The following is a 23,411-nucleotide window of genomic DNA, read 5'->3' as shown; positions in this document are numbered from 1 at the left end:
TAGGCAGATAACAATATAGATTTACCTGGCAATCTCTCTGGTAAGCAGAAAAGAGCCAAAACTATACTCTCTCTCCAGCACCTACCTAGGATGGTGCCACAATAATATGAATGGTTTATCCTTCTGAACAATAAGGTGTTATTGAGTACTTGATCACACACAGCCAATGACATTCCAGTGACAAATTAGAAAACCTGAGGCTGAACCTGGAAATCAGAGACCAATACAAACCGTATCTGAAAGGTAAAACTATTTTGTTTTCCAGGGCCCTCTCCTGCGCTGGTTGAAAGTAAATTTCAGTGAAGCATTCATTGCCTGGATTCATATAAAAGCCTTGAGGGTATTTGTGGAATCTGTCCTCAGGTAAGGATCAACATGACAAGTCAACACATGGAGGCAGAAAGCCTCCATGTAACTTTTGAGGGAGGAGTGAAGGGATAATACTATAGTTACTTGACTGACAACTCTAAGACTGCTGAGGCAACTGAGATCACATCCAAAATGGCGGCACCAGGGCTGTTGAATGTACACAAGGAGGGCCATTAAAGATAAACTTTCTATAAAAGACAAAAAAAAAAAAAAAGAAAGGAGCAAAAGTGTGTCTTTTAGTTGTTGATTGGAAAACGGGTAGGGGAGCTCTGGTGTTGAGATACAGTGATGATGAGGTTTCAGGTGATAGGGGTTATTAGGTTTGTGAGAAGGAGAGTGCACACACAGTGGTGACTGAGGGTTTGAGGGGGTGGTGGTGCAGTGATGATGAAAGTGGTTGATTATGGGTGTGATGGTGAGTGGTGTCTCTCCAAGGAACCACCAGCTATAACTCCAGATTCAATCTTCCCTGCCAGCAAAAGAGGCAGGTAAGGGTAGATTACAGTGCCTAAACTACAGAAGAACATGGGAAGTAGGAAGGTGGTGTGAGCTAGGGCCATGCCGTACTGTAGCACAGATTCTGTGGTTTCTTGGTGTAGGGACCATTCTAGATGTTCTTTCCCCTGGATATGGATGTTGTAGATGGTGTTTGCTTACATTTAAATATAACGTTACTGCATATGTGCAGTAGCAAAGCAGTGGGATGGATTTACTAAAACTGGAGAGTGCAAAATCTGGCGCAGCTGTACATGGTAGCCAATCAGTGTCTAACTTCAGCTTGTTCACTTAAGCTTTGATAACTGCAAGCTGGTTACATGCAGATCTGTACCAGAGTTTGCACTCTCCGGTTTTAGTAAATCAACCTTAATGTCATTAATGTCAATGTGGGAGGGGTTAAATAATATATCCTATGACCACCAATTAGGAGGAGGACAGCATAATATTGCCACTGACCACCAGTGGGAGGGGGTTACATAAGTGTATTATTCATAGTATGGAATATAATTGCTTCTATTGACACCAATGCTAAGGACTCATTTTGGGGTCCCTGATACCAAAGCTGGGGGTTACTGTTGCTGCCTTTGATATAAAAGCTAAGGGTTATATTTGGGGTCACTGATACATATACTGGCAGTTATTATTGAGGCCACTGACATCAATGCTGGGGGTTCCTAATGCATTTACTAATACCAATTCTGGGAGTCATTATTTCATCCATTGTCCACTGACATCCACTACTGAGCGTTATTATTGCAATCACTACTACCAGTGCTGGGGGATATTATTGCGGTCATTGACATCAATGCTGGAAGATACCATTACTGTCACTGACACCAGTGCTTGCAGTTGTTATTGTATCCACATTAACCAATGCTGGCAATTCTTACTGCATCCACTGGCATCAATGCTTGGGGCTATTATTGTGGTCAATCTTTATAACTAATAAATTCAGTGTAAGTCACATATAACATTTCATGAAATCTGGCCCTCTGTTCTCTTAAAGCAAAGCTGAAGTTCCACTGTAAAAAAAACAGCGAGCAGGCAGTCTCCTTATTGCAGAGAAAACATGCAATGTCTTTTCTGCAATAAAATGTCCCTACCTGCCTTCTCGCTGTCTTTTCTGGAGCTGTAAACTGAGCTGCGCAGGACAACTGGGTCCTGTGTATGCGCAGGTGTAACATCATCCTACGCTGGCCAATGAAGAAGATGTTGGCGCCAGCGAGGGAGTATTGGAAGTTTAACCTCTTTAAGTAATAATAACAAGACTTAAAGCAGAACTAGAGTATATACCAGGGGTCCCCAAACTTTCTAAACGAAGGGCCACTTTACTGTTCTTCAGGCTTAAAGGGGGCCAGACTGTGGCCTATGGGAGCTGAAAAGGTACTGACATCAGTGGGAATAAACAATGCCCCATCTTTGGTGTCGGTGGGAAGAATAGCGTCCCATCGTTGGTGTCAGTGGAAGGAATTGTGCGCTATCATTGGTGTCACTGGGCTCCATTGTCAGGTGTCATAGGAAAGAATTGTGCCCAATCTTTGGTGTCAATGGGAGAAATTGTGCCCCATAGTTGGTGTTATTGGGAAGAAATCTGCCCCTTCATTGGTGTCAGTGGAGGGAATTACGTATGTCCCATTGTTGGTATCGGTGGATGAAAATAGTGTTCCAAGGGTCAGATAAAAGCAAGCAAAGGCCGCAGTTTGGAAACCACTGGTATATCCAGTATAAGTAGCTGTCACTTAGCTAATGGTAGATAGAAAATGAAGCCAACTTCTTATCAATTAAAATTTACCAACAGCTACAACTATCTTACCACTTCTGTTATAAATGGCATGACTGCTTGGTACTTCTTGTAACTCATATTCAAATTCCTCTATGGCTCAGGTATGGTTTACCAGTGAATTTCCATGCAGTGATTTTGCAACCCAACAAGAAATCTATGAAGAGACTGCGAGATGTGCTAAATGCCCTTTTCAGACACCTGGATGAGGCAGCTGCTGCTAACATGAAAGATGTAAGTAAATCCAGAGACCACAAAGGGCCCAAAGGGCCCATAACACATTGCGCTAAAACAACAAAAATCTTCAATGCAAGTTAACCTCCCTGGCGGTATGATTATTTCAGATTTTAGGTGCTGAAAGCGGTACCATTTTTTTGCATGTAATTCTTAAGGACGAGCAGCCCAAACCAACTATTTACATATGATTTTTTTTTACTGTGCGTTCTTCTTTATAACATCTCGGGTATGATAAAGTTTGAAACACAAACTCATAAATTATAATATAATAAATAACTATAAATAAGTTAAAATATGTATATATATATATATATATATATATATATATATATACAGTATATATATTACAGTAAAACTGCAGGCAAGGGCACTGGGGGGGCATACTAAGGTCAATTTATTTTATTTAGTAATGTAATCCAATAGAATTACAATATATCAGTGTGTTTGTGTGTTTTACTTTTTGAATTTGCCACCGGTTCCACCCCCCTGCGACGCAACACTCGCAGGGAACAGAAGCCGGGGCACACAGCATCAGGCCAGGCGGAAGATCCGGCCGCCATACACTGCCAGAATACATCGCGGGATCCTGGGGACAAGGTAAGTAAAGCCAAACATAGAGGAAAAGAAAAACTGCTCTGGTGTATAGATGTCCAAACAATCAGACAGGGTGCTGGTTAGGTCCGCCAACCCGGCAACTGAATAAAAGTAGAAAAAAGGCAACCGCACTCCTGATAGAAAGTATGAAAAAATGAATAAAATCCTTTTATTGAAGATCCAAAAAGTCCATGATGACAAACATCAGAGGCAGAAGGTGAATACAGTTGACGCGTTTCACGAAAACAAAGTTAGCTTAGTCATAACCGTTCGGTTATGACTAAACGAACTTTGTTTTCGTGAAATGCGTCAACTGTGTTCACCTTCTGTCTCTGATGTTTGTCACCATGGACTTTTTGGATCTTCAATAAAAGGATTTTATTAATTTTTTCATACTTTCTATCAGGAGTGCGGTTGCCTTTTTTCTACTTTTATTCATAACAAGGTAAGTAACCTCTTCCAGGATCCATCGATTTCTCCCTGGCGGTACCCCTGAGTGTGGCTCATGGCACTGAAATTCCACCCCGAGCCACACTTGGGAATACCACCAGGGAGGTTAAAGTAGATATAAACCCTAACTAAAGGAAATTTAACTAGCTAAATCAGTGTGTATCATTAAAATAAAAATAATCATAATCATGTTTTAGGATTTTCCTCCGTGCAGCGTTCCTCATGATAGGAAAACCCAGGGGAAAGAATTGTCAGACAAGGATGGAGTATTGTCAGACTGAGTGACTTTTTAAATGGCATTACCATATACAGCCCTGGCCAAAAGTTTTGAGAATGACACAAATATTTATTTTCACAAAGTCTGCTGCTTCAGTGTTTTTAGATCTTTTTGTCAGATGTTACTGACTTTATTGACAATTACATTAAGTTTATGCAGTCAATATTTGCAGTGTTGACCCTTCTTTTCCAGTCCTCTGCAATTCTCCCTGGCATGCTGTCAATCAACTTCTGGGCCACATCCTGACTGGTGGCAGCCCATTCTTGCATAATCAATGCTTGGAGTTTGTCAGAATATGTGGGTTTTTTTTTTGTTCACCTACCTCTTAATGATTAACCACAGGTTTTTTTATGGGATTAAGGTTTGGGGAGTTTCCTGTCCATGGACCCAAAATGTCATTGCTTTGTTCTACAAGCCACTTAGTTATCATTTTGCTTTATTGCAAGGTGCTCCATCAGGGGCGGACTGACCATTCGGGGATTAGGGCACTGCCCGAGGGCCCAGGGTAAGTAGGGGGCCCCATGAGAGGCTACACACTACAGAAAGAAGCCAGGAACTTCCATGCAGGCTATGCTGTGGTAGATTTTTAAATGCCCACTCTATGTGGCTGAGCTGAAATTTGTAGGTGGGGCTTTGTGTGGCTTGAGTGTGGACACATGATCTCTGATTACCCGGGGGCCCCATGAGTTGTCAGTCCACCCCTGTGCTCCATAATGCTGGGAAAGGCATTGTTCCTCACCAAACTATTCTTAGATGGTTGGTAGAATTTGCTCTCGGAGGATGTTTTTGTACAATTCTTTATTCATGGCTGTGTTCTTAGGCAAATTTGTGAGTGAGCCCACTCCCATAGAAGCAACCCCACACATAAATGGTCCCAGGATGCTTTGCTGTTGGCATGACACAGGACTCATGGTAACACTCCCCCTTTCTTCTCCAGACAAGGTTTTTTCTAAATACCCCAAACAATCAGATAGGAAATTCATCAGAGAAAATGACTTTACCCCAGTCCTTAGCAGTCCAATCCCAGTACCTTTTGCAGAATATCAGTCTGTTCCTGTTGTTTGCCCTGGAGAGAAGTGACTTCTTTGCTACCCTTCTTGATACCAGGCCATCCTCCAAAAGTCTTTGCCTCACTGTGCGTGCAGATGCCCTCACACCTGCCTGCTGCCATTCCCAAACAAGCTCTGCACTGGTGGTGTCCCAATCCCGCAGCTGAATCAACTGTAGGAGACGGTCCTGGCACTTGCTGGACTTTCTTGGGCACCGATAAATGGTTGATTTCGGTGAAATCTTAGTAGCAACAATATCCTTGCCTGTGAATCCCTTTTTGTGCAAAGCAATGATGACTGCACATGTTTCCTTGCAGGTAACTATGGTTAACAGAGGAAGAACAATGATTTCAAGCACCGCCCTCCTATTAAAGCTTCCAGTCTGTTATCCAAAAGCCCCGTACACACGTACCGATTGTCGGCCGAACGATCGGCCGTCTTTTGTCCGAGGGCTGTCTTGTCTGTTGAAAACTGCAAAAGACTGCACACAAATTTTGTCGGCCAACAACAGCCGACTGCAGAAGTGATGTCATGTGATGGTTAACTTTCCGTGTGTTTTTTCTTTTCTGAGCATGCCCAGTCTTGCAAATCTGCTGTCTGTCGGCCGAATTCTGTACTGACTGGCGAACAATTGGCCGTTCTGGTGTTGGCCAACAAAAATTTTAATGCTTGCACGACAGATTCTTTTCGGCCGAAAGTGCGCTGTCGGCAGCATCATACTAACAAGCCAAAAATCGGCCGATCGTTCGGCGGCCGAACATTTTCGGCCGACAATCGGTACGTGTGTACGGGCCTTAACTCAATCAGCATTACAGAGTGATTTGCAGCCTTGTCCTTGTTAACATTGGCACCTGTGTTAACGAGAGAATCACTGACAAGTCAGCTGGTCCTTATGTGTCAGGGCTTAAATGCAGTGGAAATGTTTTTTTTTTTTTGGGATGAGGTTCATTTTCATGGCAGAGGGACTTTGCAATTATTTGCAATTGATCTGATCACTCTTCATAGCATTCTGGGGTATATGCAAGTTGCCATCATAAAAACTGAGGCAGCAGACTGTGTAAATTAATATTTGTGTCATTCAACTTTTGGTCAGGGCTGTAGAGCTTATATGACACTTTAGTAATTGGGTTTACAACTACTTTACTGAATGCGGTGTATTTTTCATTACTAGTAGTAACATCAGAAGCCTTTGCAGCCTATTTGAGACTTATGGGCCATACACACTATACAATTGTCTTTAGATTTTTTCCTTTAGATTTACCAAAACCATATAATATGAGATCAAATCGAAACACTTTCAATTTGTATGCAATCAGGCAGGCCCTTGCACTATATAGTTGAAGGTAAATCTAAAGGAAATCTAACAACAAAAGTTGTATAGTGTGTATCCAGCTTAACACTGCATTCAGTTAGAAAATACATTTGATGTGCTAACTACACAACCACAATAATTTGTGTCTTTTATATATGCCTGGAGTTTAGCTTTAATTATTGTAGTCCAATGTATTTTTTAATGTACTAACTGCAGTTGATGTTTTCCCAGGTTGGCATGGATATCCCTGGCTTACAGTTGAATACGCAAGAATATTACCCCTATGTCTCTTTCAAGATTGACATGGCCAGTATAGACTTTGATTCTTAGTGCTAAAACATTCCTTTAGAAGATGTAATAGTGAACTCCAGTTACTATCAGACCAGTTACACTGTTATTAATGCCTAGTCTGTTATAGCACCAATGGACCCGTCATGCTCTGAGCTACAATCACTATGTCAAGCCAGTAATATGTGATCAAGCTGCAGCTGCTGTCATTGTCCACCATGCAAACGTAACGGAAAAGTATTTATATGTAAATGTATTTTAGAATATTTGTGAGAGGTTGCACTTAATGGCCACTTGTCTTTCTTAAGCTAATCATGTATGTAAAATGTATAGTTTATGTGTAACTTACTGTACTGAATAGCACCACAATGGCTTAATGTGTATAAAGTCATCCTGGGACTTCCTGGTCATGCTAAAGCCATACTCGTTTTCTTTTAGATTTCCAGCAATACAGTTATCATGCAACTAGCATGTCTCCTGTGTCCTGTCTCCAAGGCTGGCCCAAGAAATTGTGCTGCCTGGGTCCAAGAATAAAATGCTGCCCCCCCCCCCCCCACAAAAATCACACCCACCAAAAGGCCCCCACATCCATTATTTTATATAAATATAAAAGGGAGAAAATATTGGTTACATTGTTATCTTCTTCTGTAACTCACTGGTTTACCAAACACCCATTGTCTATGCTCAGTCCTCCTGTCACTCCCATGTCTGCCGCGGTCCCGCCCTAGAAGATCCAGCCTGCCCTGCTTGAGATGGGGTGCGCTAATGTCTGACGTCATTGCGCACACCATGATCAGGGACGTTTCCTAGAGGAGACGCTCTGCCTCCTCATACTCATCAGTTTGCACTATGGGCCACAGTATGAGATGGAGAAATGCTGCCCGTAATGCGCCATAAATTGATTGATGGCACACAAAACTGCAGGAAAAAAAAGTCTTGGGAGTCAATTTGCCGCCTCTCTCCAAGTTCTGCCTGGGTCCAATGGACCCAGCGGGACTCATGGTAGGGCCAGCCCTGCCTGTCTCCAATCATAGAAAACATGCAAAAGGATGGTATCTAGTAGCAGAAGCTGGAAAGCTTTGCAGCACAAGGAACTGAAAATAAGTGAAGAAAAAAAAACAATGCCTTGGTGTCCAGGGGAGCGGTTAAACAGGTGGCTGAGCTGTGGTTTTGCCGCCCACTGGAATTCTAACATTAAAACCTGACAGTGCTGTGCATATGCCTCAGCAATTTCAACTTGGGCTGCAGAGTTTGAACTGCGTCATGTCAAACCTGCCTATTGAGATCAATGGGGTCCACACCTGCATGGTCCCACAATGTGAAATTGTAATTTTGCAATTTAAATTAAAAAAAAAAGAAAAGTAAAATGAACAACTTAGATTTTGGAAGATACAAATACAAACAGGCCATTTCAAATAGGTGGTTAATCCCCATTTTACTGTCCCCTAACCACCCTTCTATATACGAACACTGCAGCTGGATAGACACCGTAGAACAATTTTAACTTGGCTTGTGTATACGCAGCATTAACTGTCAAACTTGATCATTACTATCAATGATGAGACTGTGCCATATTAGTGAGCCACTTGCTGTGTGGTATTTCAATATAGATCCCCCATTAGGATTTATGAAAAAACTCATAAATGCCCAGCAGCAGCTTCTCTGCCTCTCTCTGAAAAGCCATTCCTCATGGATTGCTTTTTAGAGGGCGGAATTGCCTGCCGCTCATGTAAAAGAGCCCCAGATGTAAGGAAGCTAATCAAACAGTTGATAGAACTGAAATTATTAGCGAGAGACTGTATATTCGGACACTGAGGAATTGATTTGTAAAAGCCGATGTTGAACAAACTCCTCCCAAATTACAAAAGAAATTACTCAAGCAACTTATATTGCAAGAACTTACTATGCACAAATAATATTCATGATTGCATTAAAGTAAACAAAGCACCTTTTGCTGTTAGCCAGCTACATTGACAATGAAAAAAGTTCCGAACACTTAATTATTCTCCTGGAAAACCCTTTATTTCCTAAAACAAGTCCTCAGAGAGACCCTTGCCTTGTCCATTTAGGATCAGTAAGAAGTTTACCCAATGAGCACCTTCTACTCATCTCCCCAGAGATCCCTCGCAGCTTGGGGAATGGTAGGGAAGCACTATGGGAGTTTAAAGTGGGCTTTTAACAGACACAACAGGGTCAATTTAACTTCTAATTGCACCCTCCACCCCCCTAAACCCTACGGGTCTTTTTACACCTTGGCGTCCAGGTACATTGTGTTACCAACTACAAGTGTGTTGAGGCAGCCCATCCAAATTAAAAATATTAAATTGACTTGCACAAGTTTTTGCTACACACCTCATCACAATGCACAAAAATGTATTACTGTGCATTGCAGAGGACTACAACATGTGTTTTCTCTAAAGCCTTGGGTGCCATTGAAAATGAATGACACAGCATGCTAACATAAAGGTAATATGTGCTCATTAACGCAATGCAACAGTGTACAGTATATGCCCTGAAAGGCAGTGTGGGCCCTAAAGAAAAACATTAAAAAAAGATAAATATAATGCTTCACAAGCCATTTTGTATGTACATGTCATTAAAGTTGCCTTTCCATTTCAATCTACAGCTGTTGTATTCTTTAAAAAGTGCCAAAGAAAATTTTTTTTTGCAATACTGCATCCTAGGAGTATCCTATAGACCAGGGGTCTCCAAACTTTACAAACAAAGGGCCAGTTTACTGGCCTTCAGACTTTAGGGGGGACTTATTGTGGCTAGTGGGTGTAAAAAAATATCCCAGGCCCAGCATCAGTGGAAGTAAACAATGCCTCAGCTGTGGTGTTCAAATGCATAGTACCTGTGGTCAGTAGGAAAATAAATCCTGCCCCATCATTCGTATTACCCTGAGGAAAATTCCCCATTGCTAACGTCAGTGAGAGGAATAGTGTCCCACCATTGGTTTTAATGGATAGAATAGTGCCCCAATATTGATATTAGTGGGAGGAATAGTGCCCCATCATTTTTGTCAGAAGAGTTATGCCCCACTGCTGGTGTCAGTGTTAGGAACAGTGCCTCAAATCAGTAGGAGGAATAGTGCCCCAAGGGCTGGATAAAGGCTAGCAAAGGGCTGCAGTTTGGAGACCACTGCTATGGACTGGTTTGTGTACAGAACTTCCACGGAATCTTATGTTCTGCTCACTTTATTGGCTCATTCCCACCCAGAAGACTTTCTAAAGCTGACCATACACTATGAACCAATGTACAAATGTGGATGCTGCTCAGGCTCCAGAGGATCCTAACCCATTGCCAAATACAAGGAGTGCCGGCCAGGAACAGAGATGGTCTTGGCTCCAAATATCAGTATGTGGCAGTCTCAGCCCGGGCTCTGTCCAGGCCATGCCCCCCAAGCAGCGTGACCTTGCCGGAGCTCGGACTGAGACTGCCACATATTCGTCTATAGCAGATTTGCAGCGATGTGAGGCTTGAGGGATTTTTTTCTTCATTACATGACCATATGCTATGCCAGTTTCGATCAGTTCCTGATGAACTAACACAAAAACACCAAATGCCCATATTTGGAGAATGGCTTGAGTCAGTGGCTGGGGCCTGATAGGGAACTGAAAGACTAGTTCCCCATCAGATCCAACTCACATTTGATTGGCAGCAAATGGCAGTGATCAAATTTAAAAGCTACTATTGGATTAAATAGCCGTTATAGATACGCCCACTGTCTTGCAATGTCAATCAACAGCAAGGTGGGCCTGATGGGGAACTTGTCCTTCAGTTCACCACACTATACAACTCCTCCAACTCCTACCTGGTCTCTGACAGATCCATGTATCAGTGTCTGACAGGTGCTAGCACAAACAATTCCAGTAGAGGCCCAGCGGAATTCTAAAGGGTATCTGCAACACCCTTTATGAATTTCCCCTCCTTTCTCAGTGTGCTCCCTCGCTACCTGACCACTACGCCTGTCACACAAACAGACACATGGTGGAGGAGTTTTGTTGGAGCCTGGAGGATGGGAACTGAGAAACTCATTTTCCACCAGGTCTGCCCTACTGTTGATTGACAGTGCACGGCCGCGGGCGGATACATATCTGTTGTTCAATCTAATATGGCAGGGCTCAAAATTTCAAGCCATGAGCTACTAGCCAGGCCTTAAGAGTTACTCGCCACTTGTTGCCCCACCCAAACCCCACCCTGCTCCGCCCCTAAACACACCCTCTACATTGCAGAGCGCCCACAGCATGTCCCCTTAAATTGCAGAGCGCCCACAGCATGTCCCCTTACATTGCAGAGCGCCCACAGCATGTCCCCTTACATTGCAGAGCGCCCACAGCATGTCCCCTTAAATTGCAGAGCGCCCACAGCATGTCCCCTTAAATTGCAGAGCGCTCGCAGCATGTCCCCTTAAATTGCAGAGCGCTCACAGCATGTCCCCTTACATTGCAGAGCGCCCACAGCATGTCCCCTTACATTGCAGAGCGCCCACAGCATGTCCCCTTTCATTGTAGAGCGATCATCACAGCATGTCCCCTTTCATTGCAGAGCGCCCACAGCATGTCCCCTTTCATTGCAGAGCGCCCACAGCATGTCCCCTTTCATTGCAGAGCGCCCACAGCATGTCCCCTTTCATTGCAGAGTGCCCACAGCATGTCCCCTTTCATTGCAGAGCGATCACAGCATGTCCCCTTAAATTGCAGAGCGCCCACAGCATGTCCCCTTAAATTGCAGAGCGATCACAGCATGTCCCCTTAAATTGCAGAGCGATCACAGCATGTCCCCTTTAATTGCAGAGCGATCACAGCATGTCCCCTTTCATTGCAGAGCGATCGCAGCTTGTCCCCTTAAATTGCAGAGCGATCACAGCATGTCCCCTTTCATTGCAGAGCGATCGCAGCATGTCCCCTTAAATTGCAGAGCGATCGCAGCATGTCCCCTTAAATTGCAGAGCGCCCACAGCATGTCCCCTTTCATTGCAGAGCGATCACAGCATGTCCCCTTAAATTGCAGAGCGCCCAACAGCATGTCCCCTTAAATTGCAGAGCGATCACAGCATGTCCCCTTAAATTGCAGAGCGCTCACAGCATGTCCCCTTTCATTGCAGAGCGATCGCAGCATGTCCCCTTAAATTGCAGAGCGCTCACAGCATGTCCCCTTAAATTGCAGAGCGATCACAGCATGTCCCCTTTAATTGCAGAGCGATCACAGCATGTCCCCTTTCATTGCAGAGCGATCGCAGCATGTCCCCTTAAATTGCAGAGCGATCACAGCATGTCCCCTTTCATTGCAGAGCGATCGCAGCATGTCCCCTTAAATTGCAGAGCGATCGCAGCATGTCCCCTTAAATTGCAGAGCGCCCACAGCATGTCCCCTTTCATTGCAGAGCGATCACAGCATGTCCCCTTAAATTGCAGAGCGCCCACAGCATGTCCCCTTAAATTGCAGAGCGATCACAGCATGTCCCCTTAAATTGCAGAGCGCTCACAGCATGTCCCCTTTCATTGCAGAGCGATCGCAGCATGTCCCCTTAAATTGCAGAGCGCTCACAGCATGTCCCCTTAAATTGCAGAGCGCTCACAGCATGACCCCTTAAATTGCAGAGCGCTCACAGCATGACCCCTTAAATTGCAGAGCGCTCACAGCATGACCCCTTAAATTGCAGAGCGCCCACAGCATGTCCCCTTAAATTGCAGAGCGCCCACAGCATGTCCCCTTACATTGCAGAGTGCCCACAGCATGACCCCTTTCATTGCAGAGCACCCAAAGCATGTCCCCTTTCATTGCACAGTGCCCACAGCATGTCCCCTTTCATTGCACAGTGCCCACAGCATGACCCCTTTCATTGCACAGTGCCCACAGCATGTCCCCTTTCATTGTACAGTGCCCACAGCATGTCTCCTTAATTGCAGAGCGCCCACAGCATGTCTCCTTAATTGCAGAGCGATCACAGCGTGCACTTACCTGCAGCAGGCGGCTTCTCATCAATCCTGTGCGTCCTCCGTGTCTCCCGAGTCCTCCTCCTCCTCCTCGGCCAGTTACAATCGTTCGCCTTTTGGCCAATCAGGAAACACCTGCCTCCTGATTGGCCAGTAGGAGGATCAGGAGGAGGATCCCTGTGACAATAGAGAATACTCATTCGCTATTGTCACACAATGGGTGGGCTCAGGACGCAGTGCTCTGCTCCTAGAGCCCATCCTTTTCTAAAAAAGAAAGTAAAAGTAATCGCCGGCTGCTGTTAATGGCGGCGGCGGCGGCACGCACAGCTCGCCATCCTCAAAATTCCACTCGCAAAATGCTAGTAGGCGAGTGGAATTTTTGAGGGCTGTAATATGGTATTGCGACACATGGGTAACAACATTACCAGTATCCCTGACCCCTTTATTTACATATTTTATATTTATTGACAAAGAAACATTTGTGTGCATTTATGTGAATTCTACGCAGATATAAAAAACAAATAAATGCAAATCTGTATCATGAATATATTATTATTAACCGCATAAGGACTGTACCACGTACATATACTGCAGCAGGGTGGCCCTTAAGCACAAAATCACTTATACGGCTCTGGGTTGCACGCCAATCAGCGGGTCCGGTGATCTTTCATAGAGAGACAAAACAGTGGTCTGCCTATGTAAACAAGGCAGACTGCCATTTTGCCAGAGAGGAAAAATAGAATTTTTGTAAGAACTTCCTCCGACAGTCGCCGCCCACTCATACAGTCTTCACTTATGGGTATTGGTCTTATCCACAGGAGCAAGCTAGGCATAAGATTTTGTTGTAAACATTCACAAAACACTTTGCAAAGACACACCTATAGGGGGCTGTCCCTCTGGTCCAAATACCCCCCTGCTAGCAGCATTCCCAAATCAGTTTGGTAGCAAGCAGTAGATAGTCCAAGAACCCCAAAAAAGAGGGGTGGGGGCGGCGACTGTCAGAGGACTCAGAGAAAAGAATTTTATGGTAAGTTCTTACAAAAATTCTATTTTCTCTTACGTCCTCTGACAGTCGCCGCCCACTCATACAGTCTTCACTTATGGGATGTCCCAAAGCAGTGTAGACATGAGGGGTGGGAAGCGCAACCGTCACAAAGGCAACGCAGCACCCAGGTCAGAGAAAAGATCCTTATCTGAACCAGAAAGGTAACACGCTGGGTAACAGGAAGGCTCAACAGGAGCGAACAAACCCAGGAAAGCAAATTAACCAAGGGGGAACAACCCCAACAGGCGGGGACAGGCTAAACGCCATGTCACCCTTAAGGCACTGCCGCACACAGAACTTTGCGGCCAAAGGAGGCATCTGCCGATGCCAAAACATCAAGTTTGTAAAATTTGGAAAAGGTGTGCACTGACGACCAAGTCGCCGCTTTGCACACCTGGGCCACTGACGCCTGATGGCGGAAAGCCCAGGACGCACTCACCGCTCTGGTAGAGTGCGCCTTGACCCGTTCCCTAATTGAATAGGCCTGTACAATCGTCTGTCTGATCCATTTAGAAATGGTTGCTGCAGAAGGACAAAAAGAGAATCCGACTTTCTGAAGAATTCAGTAGACGACAGGTAAACCCTGGTCACCCGGACTACATCCAAGGAATGCAAAGCAAACTCCTTAGGATGCTTAGGATTCACACACAGCGAAGGCAAGACAATGTCCTCGTGAAGACAAAAATCGGATTGGAAGGAAAGATTGGTGAGGTTCAAGAAAACAGAAGAAAAGGCTGAGACTGTAGCCCCAGCTAAGGGAAGCCTGCCTACTCCTGACTAGGCAAAAGACAAACTGATTTGGGAATGCTGCTAGCAGGGGGGTATTGGACCAGAGGGACAGGCCCCTATAGGTGTGTCTATGCAAAGTATTTTGTGAATGTTTACAACAAAATCTTATGCCTAGCTTGCTCCTGTGGATAAGACCAATACCCATAAGTGAAGACTGTATGAGTGGGCGGCGACTGTCAGAGGACGCAAGAGAAAATGGGATTTTTGACTTACTGTAAAACCATTTCTCTGATGTTCATTGATGAACACAGCTCTTGATTCTTCTTAACCGCTGGGTTATACTGCCCCCTACAGGAGTAGAGCACTAGGCAGGAAAAAGCTTGACTACTACCATGGGCAGTCCTAGCAGGTATACACTCACACTCAGTTTTGTTACAAGCAGTGTCAGAAGAAAGCCAACTCCAGAGAGGGGTGGGTGCTGTGTCTGTCAATGAACATCAGAGAAATGGATTTTATGGTAAGTCAAAAATCCCATTTTCTCTTTTGTTCATTGTTGGACACTGCTCCTGATTCTTCTTTACCATTGGGACGTCCCAAAGCAGTTTTAAACATGAGGGGTGGGAAAAAATTCCCAAGGCTGACCATAGCCAACCAGGTAACAGAGCTCAACCATAAACAACTGGAGCTCACCTGAAAGGAATCACAGTCAGCCCACCTTATAATGCTGGCTACTTACTGAGCAACCAGGACACTTCTTGTGCCCCCTTGGTGATTGACATAGACCACGGCCGTGGCATTGTCCGAATTTGTACCGGACACCCCTGAAGAGGATTGTCCAATGAGCCAGACAAAATCTGATCGCTTGGAGTTCCAGTATACTAAATCGGCAGTCTGGGCTCTGTCAGAGTGCAGACCCCCTGAGCATGTCTGTGCTGAGGACGCCTCCCCATCCGGACAGTCTGGCATCTGTGGAGACAACCTTCCAGTACAGTAAGAGAAGGATTTTCCTGTCGAAGTGCCAGAGTGCGAAGCCACCTCTAGAGACCTTGGATCCTTGACCCATTTCACCAGAATCTCTTTAGTAGGGATCTTGTGTGGAACTGTGCAAACAGACCGCTTCGAGGTGGACACCATCAGGCCCAGCACGCGCATGCAAGCCCAGAGGGATGACCATCTGCTGAACAACAGAAGCTGAATTGCCTCCTGCAATGTCTGGAGTTTTTCCAGAGGAAGAAACAGTCTGGCTGAGGCCGAGTCAAGAGCCAGACCCAGATAGGCCATTTTTTGTGGACAGAACCAAAGCAGACTCCTAAATGCTCAGGATTCCACCGAACTCTCTCAGAGATCGCAGAGCAATCTCCAGTAGTCCATCAGAGCAGTCGGAGACTCCGCTCGCAAAAAGATCGTCCAGGTACCCCAGTACCGCGATCCCCTGCTGACTCAAAAAATGCCAGCACCTGTGCCAACACTCCAGTGAAGACCCGAGGTGCGGAGGTGAGACCAAAGGTCAGCACCACAAACTGATAATGCTTCTCATCCAAGGCAAAACAGAGGAAGCATTGGCGACCAGCACATATTAGAATGTGCAGGTAGGCGTCCTTGATGTCAAAAACGAGAAGAAATGCCCCTGATGTAGGGATGCCACTACCACGTGAATGGACTCCATGCGGAACTTCCGCACTCGCACAAAACAGCTTAGCACCTTGAGGTCCAGAATTGGACGTACCTTGCCTTACTTCCTGGGGACTGTAAAGAGTTTTGAGTAAAAAAACCCTTGAAAATGTTCAGAAGTCGGAACCGGAACAATCACCCCTTGAAATAAGTCTTGCACTGCCCCAAAGTGACCCTGTAAGTAATCTGGGGACAAGTGCAGGTTGGAAGGGAAAAAACCTTTCTGGAGGACAAGACCGAACTCGATCTCGTAGCCTGACCGAATAACTTTGTGGACCCACTTGACCCGTATTAGGGAGGCCCATGGATCCGGAAACCAGCGAAGGTGCCCCCCCACCCCAGATACAGATGAGGACACTCCTTCATGCAGAGGCAGCCTTGTCTGCAGGTCTGGAAGAGCCCGCTGGTGGAGGCCCTGACTTTAGATCCCTAATCTTGAGATCCTGAGAGACAAAGAGGCCGCTTAGGAGCCGAGGAGAATGGCCCATGTCTACGACGGGGCTCCTTGCCCATGGTGGCCTGCAGAAGAAGAGTACTCTTCTCTCCCCCCCCCCCCCCCCCGTGAGACCCTTAATGTCATCCAAGGAAGCTCCAAACAGGCGACCCCCTACCAGAGGGATATCAGATAAGGCCTTCTTAGAAGTCTAGTCCGCAGACCAGCATTTCAACCAGACAATACGCCAAAGGACCATTGCGGATACAGACAGCCTAGAAATCAAAAGGAGCCGAAACCCCCCCCCCCCCCCCCCCCGTGAGACCCTTAATGTCATCCAAGGAAGCTCCAAACAGGCGACCCCCTACCAGAGGGATATCAGATAAGGCCTTCTTAGAAGTCTAGTCCGCAGACCAGCATTTCAACCAGACAATACGCCAAAGGACCATTGCGGATACAGACAGCCTAGAAATCAAAAGGAGCCGAAACCAAAGAGGCATCACAAACAAACTGTAGCACCTGGACCAACTGGTCTGCCAGCTCCGCAAACACAGGGGAAGTTATTCTCCCTCCAGGCTCTCGTGTAACCCCACTCGGCCAGAGTTCGCGACACCAGGGCAATAGTAATTACGGGCCTAATTGGCGAACCAGCCATAGCGCACATATGGCGGGCTAGAGCATCCCCCTCTTTATAGCTGGACCTGTAAGGTTGGGGACTCCTCAACCGCAATGAAGATAACTAAATTTCACCTGGAAACCGGCGAGTCCACTACTGGTGGGACTGTCCACCTTTTATGCAGTAAATCCTCATAAGGATACCGCAAGCAAAAAACACCTAGCAACCACTGCGTTTTGGACAACCCCACTGTGTGTGAGAATGTTGTCAAGGTAAGCGGAACAAGGAACAACCTCCTTGCTTTGGAGGGCCTGTGGGTGCCAAAAGGGACCGGTGCTTCCGACGCAGCATCAGCCACAACCTCCATTTTTACAGTGCTGGTATCCCTAAATATAAAATAGATATCAATGGTGCACCAATTTTCTGAAAATAATATAAAGGTGTAAAATACAAATATCTGTGACTAGTGGTAATAAAATTTAACCTACATATTTTTTACCATTTTTTAAGAATAAGTTACTATTTACCTTAATTTATTTCTTGTCACAGACAAACACCAGGCATTGCACCTTATATTAATTTTTTAATTTTATAACATTAATTAATTGGTCACAGATATTTGTATTTTACACCTTTATATTATTTTCAGAAAATTGGTGCACCATTGATATCTATTTTATATTCAGGGATACCAGCGCCTTTTTACCATTTTTATCTAGCTTGTATTGCATCTTGCAATTAAAAGGGCAGCAGGTTCTACAATCCAAACAAATCCCCTAAGAACAAGGCGACTTCACATCATCCATCCATTTTTACAGTGCATCCACCAGCGCCTATTTAACCACTTAAGCCCCAGAGGATTTGGCTGCTCAAAGACCAGGGCCTATTTTGCGATTCGGAACTGCGTGACTTTAACGGACAATTGCGCGGTCGTGCGATGATGTACCCAAATGAAATTGACGTCCTTTTTTTCCCACAAACAGAGCTTTTTGGTGGTATTTGATCACCTGTGCGATTTTTTACTTTTTGCGCTATAAACAAAAAAAGAGCAACAATTTTGAAAAAATAACAATATTTTTCACATTTTTTTTATATGAAATTCCCCCCAAAAAATGTAAAAATCAACAATTTTTTTATATTTTAGGCCAATTTGTTTTCCTCTACATATTTTTGGTGGAAAAAAAAAAATCGCAATAAGCGTATTTTGATTGGTGTGCGCAAAAGTTATTGCGTTTACTGCCTTGTTTTAGCGAGAGGTTCCCTGCCTGCGCGTCATGGCAGGTGGCCCCCATTTAAGGGGGCTATGTCCTCTATTGAAGGCCCTTGTGTTTTGGGGGGTCCAATACATGGTCTATTTGTGGACCCTTGGTTGGCGTCTCCTTTGCTAGATCGCAGTCAGCGGCCTCCCCTGCTTATGTTTTCGGGGTGAGCTCAGTATATAGGGACACTACTGGGTCTGCATCCACGCACCCTGAGTGCTCAGATGGTGAGGATGATTCCTCTGCTCCTCCTAGCTGCGCTTAACCACTTGCCGACTGCCGCACGACTATTTACTGTCACTGGTACCCCCAAAAGTGTCAAAAATGTCAGTCAAGGGTTCGATCTGTCCGCCGCAATGTCGCAGTCCCGCAAAAAAAAAAAAACACAGATCGCCGCCATTACTAGTTAACAAAACAAAAATGACATAATTCCAAAGAGGCCCGCATAGGACGACGCAAAACGGTTCCCCCTAAGGGGGGGGGGTCGCTAATGCAAGAAGACCCGCAGACATGTTACCCCCACAGAGCCACTAAGAGAGGCGGATGCCCAACAGCACCCTGGCAGCTAAACCTGACTGGGACCCTGTTCTCACCTCCAGAGCCACCCTACCAGAAGCGGGTGGCCTAAAAAAAGGCCACCCGCTTCCACGGGGGAACCCGCGATCAGCCAGGGGAGATGAATTTCTCAGGGTACAATACAAGGTCCAGCTAGTAGGCCTCAAAGCCGCAGCCTAAATTTTCGGCCTGCCCAACTGGGTGGTACTCGGATTCATGGATACTGTTCCACCCTCCCCCCAGGCCCAACAGCTGTCCCAAAAAGGCCACCACCCCATAGCAGGCACACTGAGGGCGACAGCGCTCCCGCAGGCACCAAGGCAAGGGACATCCTGGGCACCAGCCACCCCCCCCCCCCACCATGAGCACGGGCAGACAAGCCACCCAGGGAGGGGAATGAATCTACTTTAACTGAGATCAGCCGGTGGTTATTAGCAGACCTAGGTGAAGATGGTTTGACTCTGTGGACCCCCATTCCCCAGGTTCAGACGTGTTCTCAGTGTCTTTTATTACCTGGCGGTTTACTGGTTTTATTGTATTTTGAAGTAAATTATGGCATTTGTTTTTGGGGACAACTTTGATGCAGAGATAAGGGCTACTTTTGGGAAAAATGTGACACCTGAAGAAACTATTGGTGAAAACCTTAAGTCGCAATTTAAGGAACATAAGAAATTACTTGTCAAGTCACTAAATCGAAAATGGGATATACTCTCCCTTGAATCTTATGTTGAACAGGGCATTATCCCGAGAGGTTTGAGGGAAAGAGTGATACCAGCAACACATTTGCACACGGATAGGTTTTTACAAAAATGGAAAACAGTCTGCATACAGCATGGGCTTGATGTAATGAAGCTCATTATGGAGGAAGAGAAAATCCAGCTGGCAGATTTAGAACAAGCGATTAAATTAACGACAGAAAAACTAGAACCACTAAAAGATCTGGAGGAATTCGAACAGCAGAACGAATATCTCAAAAAAGAAATCGAGAAAGTACAAAAAAACCTACGCAGCACCAAGCAATCTAAATTTCAGAGGGACCTAGGAGATTGGGAAACTGGGGACATTTTTGATCTCACCTCTAGGAGAAGTAGGTCACGTAGAAGAGGTAGTACACAAAGAAACAGATCTTGGAACGAATCAACTTTTTCAGGGAGTGATGATGATGAGAGGTCGGTGACTTTTTTAGGACAAGACACACAGGGAGATCCCAACAATCCCCCTACGGTCATAAAAGGTATCCTAAAGAAGACAACCAAAAAAGCAGGGGGAAGAGGAAGAGGAGAGGCAAGGGGAGGAGAAAGAGTGGAGACCGGGGAACGGAGAACACGGTCCGGGAAGCGGAGATAGGACAACAAAATAACACACTGGTCCCCGCCGAGCCGTTACAAAATCCAAATTTGAGTTTAAATTTAATCCCTGCCCCCACTCTGGCCCCCCCCATTGACTCTAAGGACCAAAAAGTAATTAACTTGTCTGACTTCCCTATGGATCAGAGACACATTGACTTATTAGAGAAGGGACTCTCCTTCTCACCAGTGAACAACATGGATCACTTTGAAGTATACAAAGACCTTTGTCTCTTTTTAAGAAAAATCTATTACAGATTACTTCACTCTACAGATGTAACCACTGCTAGTGACCAACAGGATTTAGAACCCAATGACCAGGAGGCCATAGAAATTCTGACATCACTACTTGATGAAAACGAATCTAGTGATGATGAATCTATAGATGTGACCCCCAACCTTAGAAAGGCCAACATTCACATACGGTCAACCACAATGCCCAAGTTTAGAAACAACAAGTGGCTAAATGTCTTTGCCACCCTTGTTGAAGAAGACCTTAAAAAGATTTGTTGGGAGTGGTCGTCACCTGACAACCTTACCAGTGATGAGAGAACTGCCCTAAAAGAGCTTAAAGAAGCCAAGGGGCTAGTAATCAAAAAGAGTGACAAGGGCGGGAATGTGGTCCTGCTCTCTGAGGCTACCTATGAAAAGGAAGCAAACAGACTTCTCTCAGACCAATCCACCTACAATAAACTTAAGGAGTCCCCCTTTCCAAAAGTCCAGATCGAACTGAATGAAAAGCTTAAATTTGCCAGAGAAGCATGCCTTATCACTAATAAGGAGTTAAACTTCCTGAAAGTGACTGATTACAATACCCCCGCTTTCTATATAATCCCCAAAATACATAAGAACTTACGAGACCCCCCTGGGAGACCCATAGTCTCAGCAGTAGGGGGTCCTTTGGAGAAAGTGGGGAAATTTCTTGACTCCCTCATCAAGGAGCTAGTCTGTGACTTACCCTCCTATGTCAGGGACACGGGTGACGTCTTGAATAAAACCCGGGACTTACACTTTGAAGGGGAAGTGATTTTGGTTGGAATAGACGTGGAATCTCTGTACACCTCCATCCCTAACGCCTGGGGCATACTAGCCACCTATCACTTCCTTGAGAAAAAGTTCCCCCTATGTGCAGCACAAAATGAGTTCCTTGTGGACATCCTGGATTTTGCACTGTCCCACAATTTCTTCCAGTTTGCAGGCAAATACTACCAACAAATCAGAGGCACAGCTATGGGGGCACCTTGGGCCCCCTCCTATGCCTGCCTACACCTGGGGTTGTGGGAAGAGGAGACTGTGTACGCCTCGTCTATGTACCAGAGCCATGCACTCACATGGCTTAGGTACATAGACGATGTGTTGCTGGTCTGGAATGGCACAGTAACTCAGCTCCAAGAGTTTATGACTGAACTTAATAATAATCCCCGAAATATCCACCTCACCTACACTTGGAACAAAGAATGTATCTCATTTCTTGACCTAATATATGAATCTGGAGAATGGGAGGTTAGTCACTTCCACTTTCAGGAAGCAAACGGCTGCTAATACTCTTCTTAGAGCTGACAGCCTACATCCCACCGCTCTGAAGAAAGGCATTCCAGTTGGCCAATTCATAAGACTGAAACGCAATTACACAAAATACAGTGAATATGTCAAAGAGGCCAAAAAACTTTACCTACGCTTTAGAGAACGGGGATATTCCCACCGTACCCTTCGGAGAGCCAAAAGACAAGCTGGCCAAAGAACACGTGACCAACTCCTTACACCCAATCCTAAAATTAATGACCAAACAATGACACCACCGAGATTAATTACCAAATATGGTACCCAATGGGGTGAAGTACGTAACATTTTAGAAAGACATTGGCACGTGTTACAAAATACTGAAAGATTGAAGAACATCATGGGCCCAAAACCACTTATGGTGGCCAGGAGAGCTAAGAACCTGAGTGACTATCTGGTGCACTCAGAGTTCACTAAAAGTCAATCTCATAGTAATTGGCTGTCAGACCTACCCAAATTTAAGGGTATGTATCCATGTGGACACTGCCACATATGCAAATATGTGGAGAAAAGCTCATTCTTTGACTCAACTGGCAAGAAAAAATTCAGGATAACCTCCTTTATTAATTGCAGTACCTCGAGACTCCTATACCAGATTACATGCCCATGTGGCAAACACTACATAGGCAAAACAAAGAGGACACTGAGAATCAGGATAGGGGAACATCTAAAAAGCATAAGGCTTAAGGAGGACACCCCGCTTGCACAGCATTTCATCGAAAATCACGGAGGTAACCCCAGGGGTTTGAAGGTCAAGGGGTTCTGGGCCCTTAATATTTCACCCCGCAGGGGGGACTTTGACAAGGTACTCCTTCGTGAGGAAAAAGCCTGGATTTTCCGGCTTTCTACACTCACACCATATGGGCTCAATAATGAGCTAAGCCTAAAGGTTTTTCTGGACCCCTAACTACTTACTCCATCCTTTATATCCTCATGATTGGGTCCTGGGACCCTCAGTAGAATTTGCTAAATCACCTTTACATTAGGGCCTGATTGCCCACTGTCCCCCTCAGTTACTAACTGAAGGGGATGTGATTAAAATCCCATCATAATTTTATTTTTTAGTATACACATTACAGAACTGTATATCCCTTACCCAACAACCAGTATGGAATAGGCCGTAGAGCAGAATTTACAATACTACATTCTGCCACGATGGCCATGCTCTGCACCAAGGTTGTAACCCAGCCTATGCCAGCCCACAGTGGGAATATGTATCTATTTAAATGTCTATTTATTTATTTATACACTGAATGGTTCTTTTTACCTCTGTCATTGCTAAGCAGGATTAAAGTTACATAGACCCTGGTTCTGTGACATGGGAGGCGTACTTGCCCCTCCTGCACTGGGTTTTCATAACCATTCACCGCCAGGCCTTTAATGGTCAGATTTGACCGACATCGG

The 23,411-nt window shown here is 45.2% G+C and overlaps 1 protein-coding gene across 1 annotated transcript in view; it reads left to right on the top strand.

Moving 5' to 3' along the window:
• ATP6V1C2 (ATPase H+ transporting V1 subunit C2) overlaps positions 1–7,333 on the top strand; it is a 73,471-nt gene extending 66,138 nt beyond the window's left edge. Inside the window, exons 11-13 of the mRNA XM_082249171.1 lie at positions 266–363; positions 2,752–2,881; positions 6,798–7,333. Of these exons, the coding sequence (XP_082105297.1) occupies positions 266–363; positions 2,752–2,881; positions 6,798–6,896 (327 nt within the window). The 3' untranslated portion in view covers positions 6,897–7,333. The remainder of the gene's footprint in view (positions 1–265; positions 364–2,751; positions 2,882–6,797) is intronic.
• Positions 7,334–23,411: the final 16,078 nt, after the last annotated feature.

Source organism: Pelophylax lessonae, assembly GCF_965119305.1.
Source record: "Pelophylax lessonae genome assembly, chromosome: 3".
Taxonomy (NCBI): Eukaryota; Metazoa; Chordata; class Amphibia; order Anura; family Ranidae; genus Pelophylax; species Pelophylax lessonae.
This window is presented reverse-complemented; position numbering and strand designations above follow the sequence as displayed.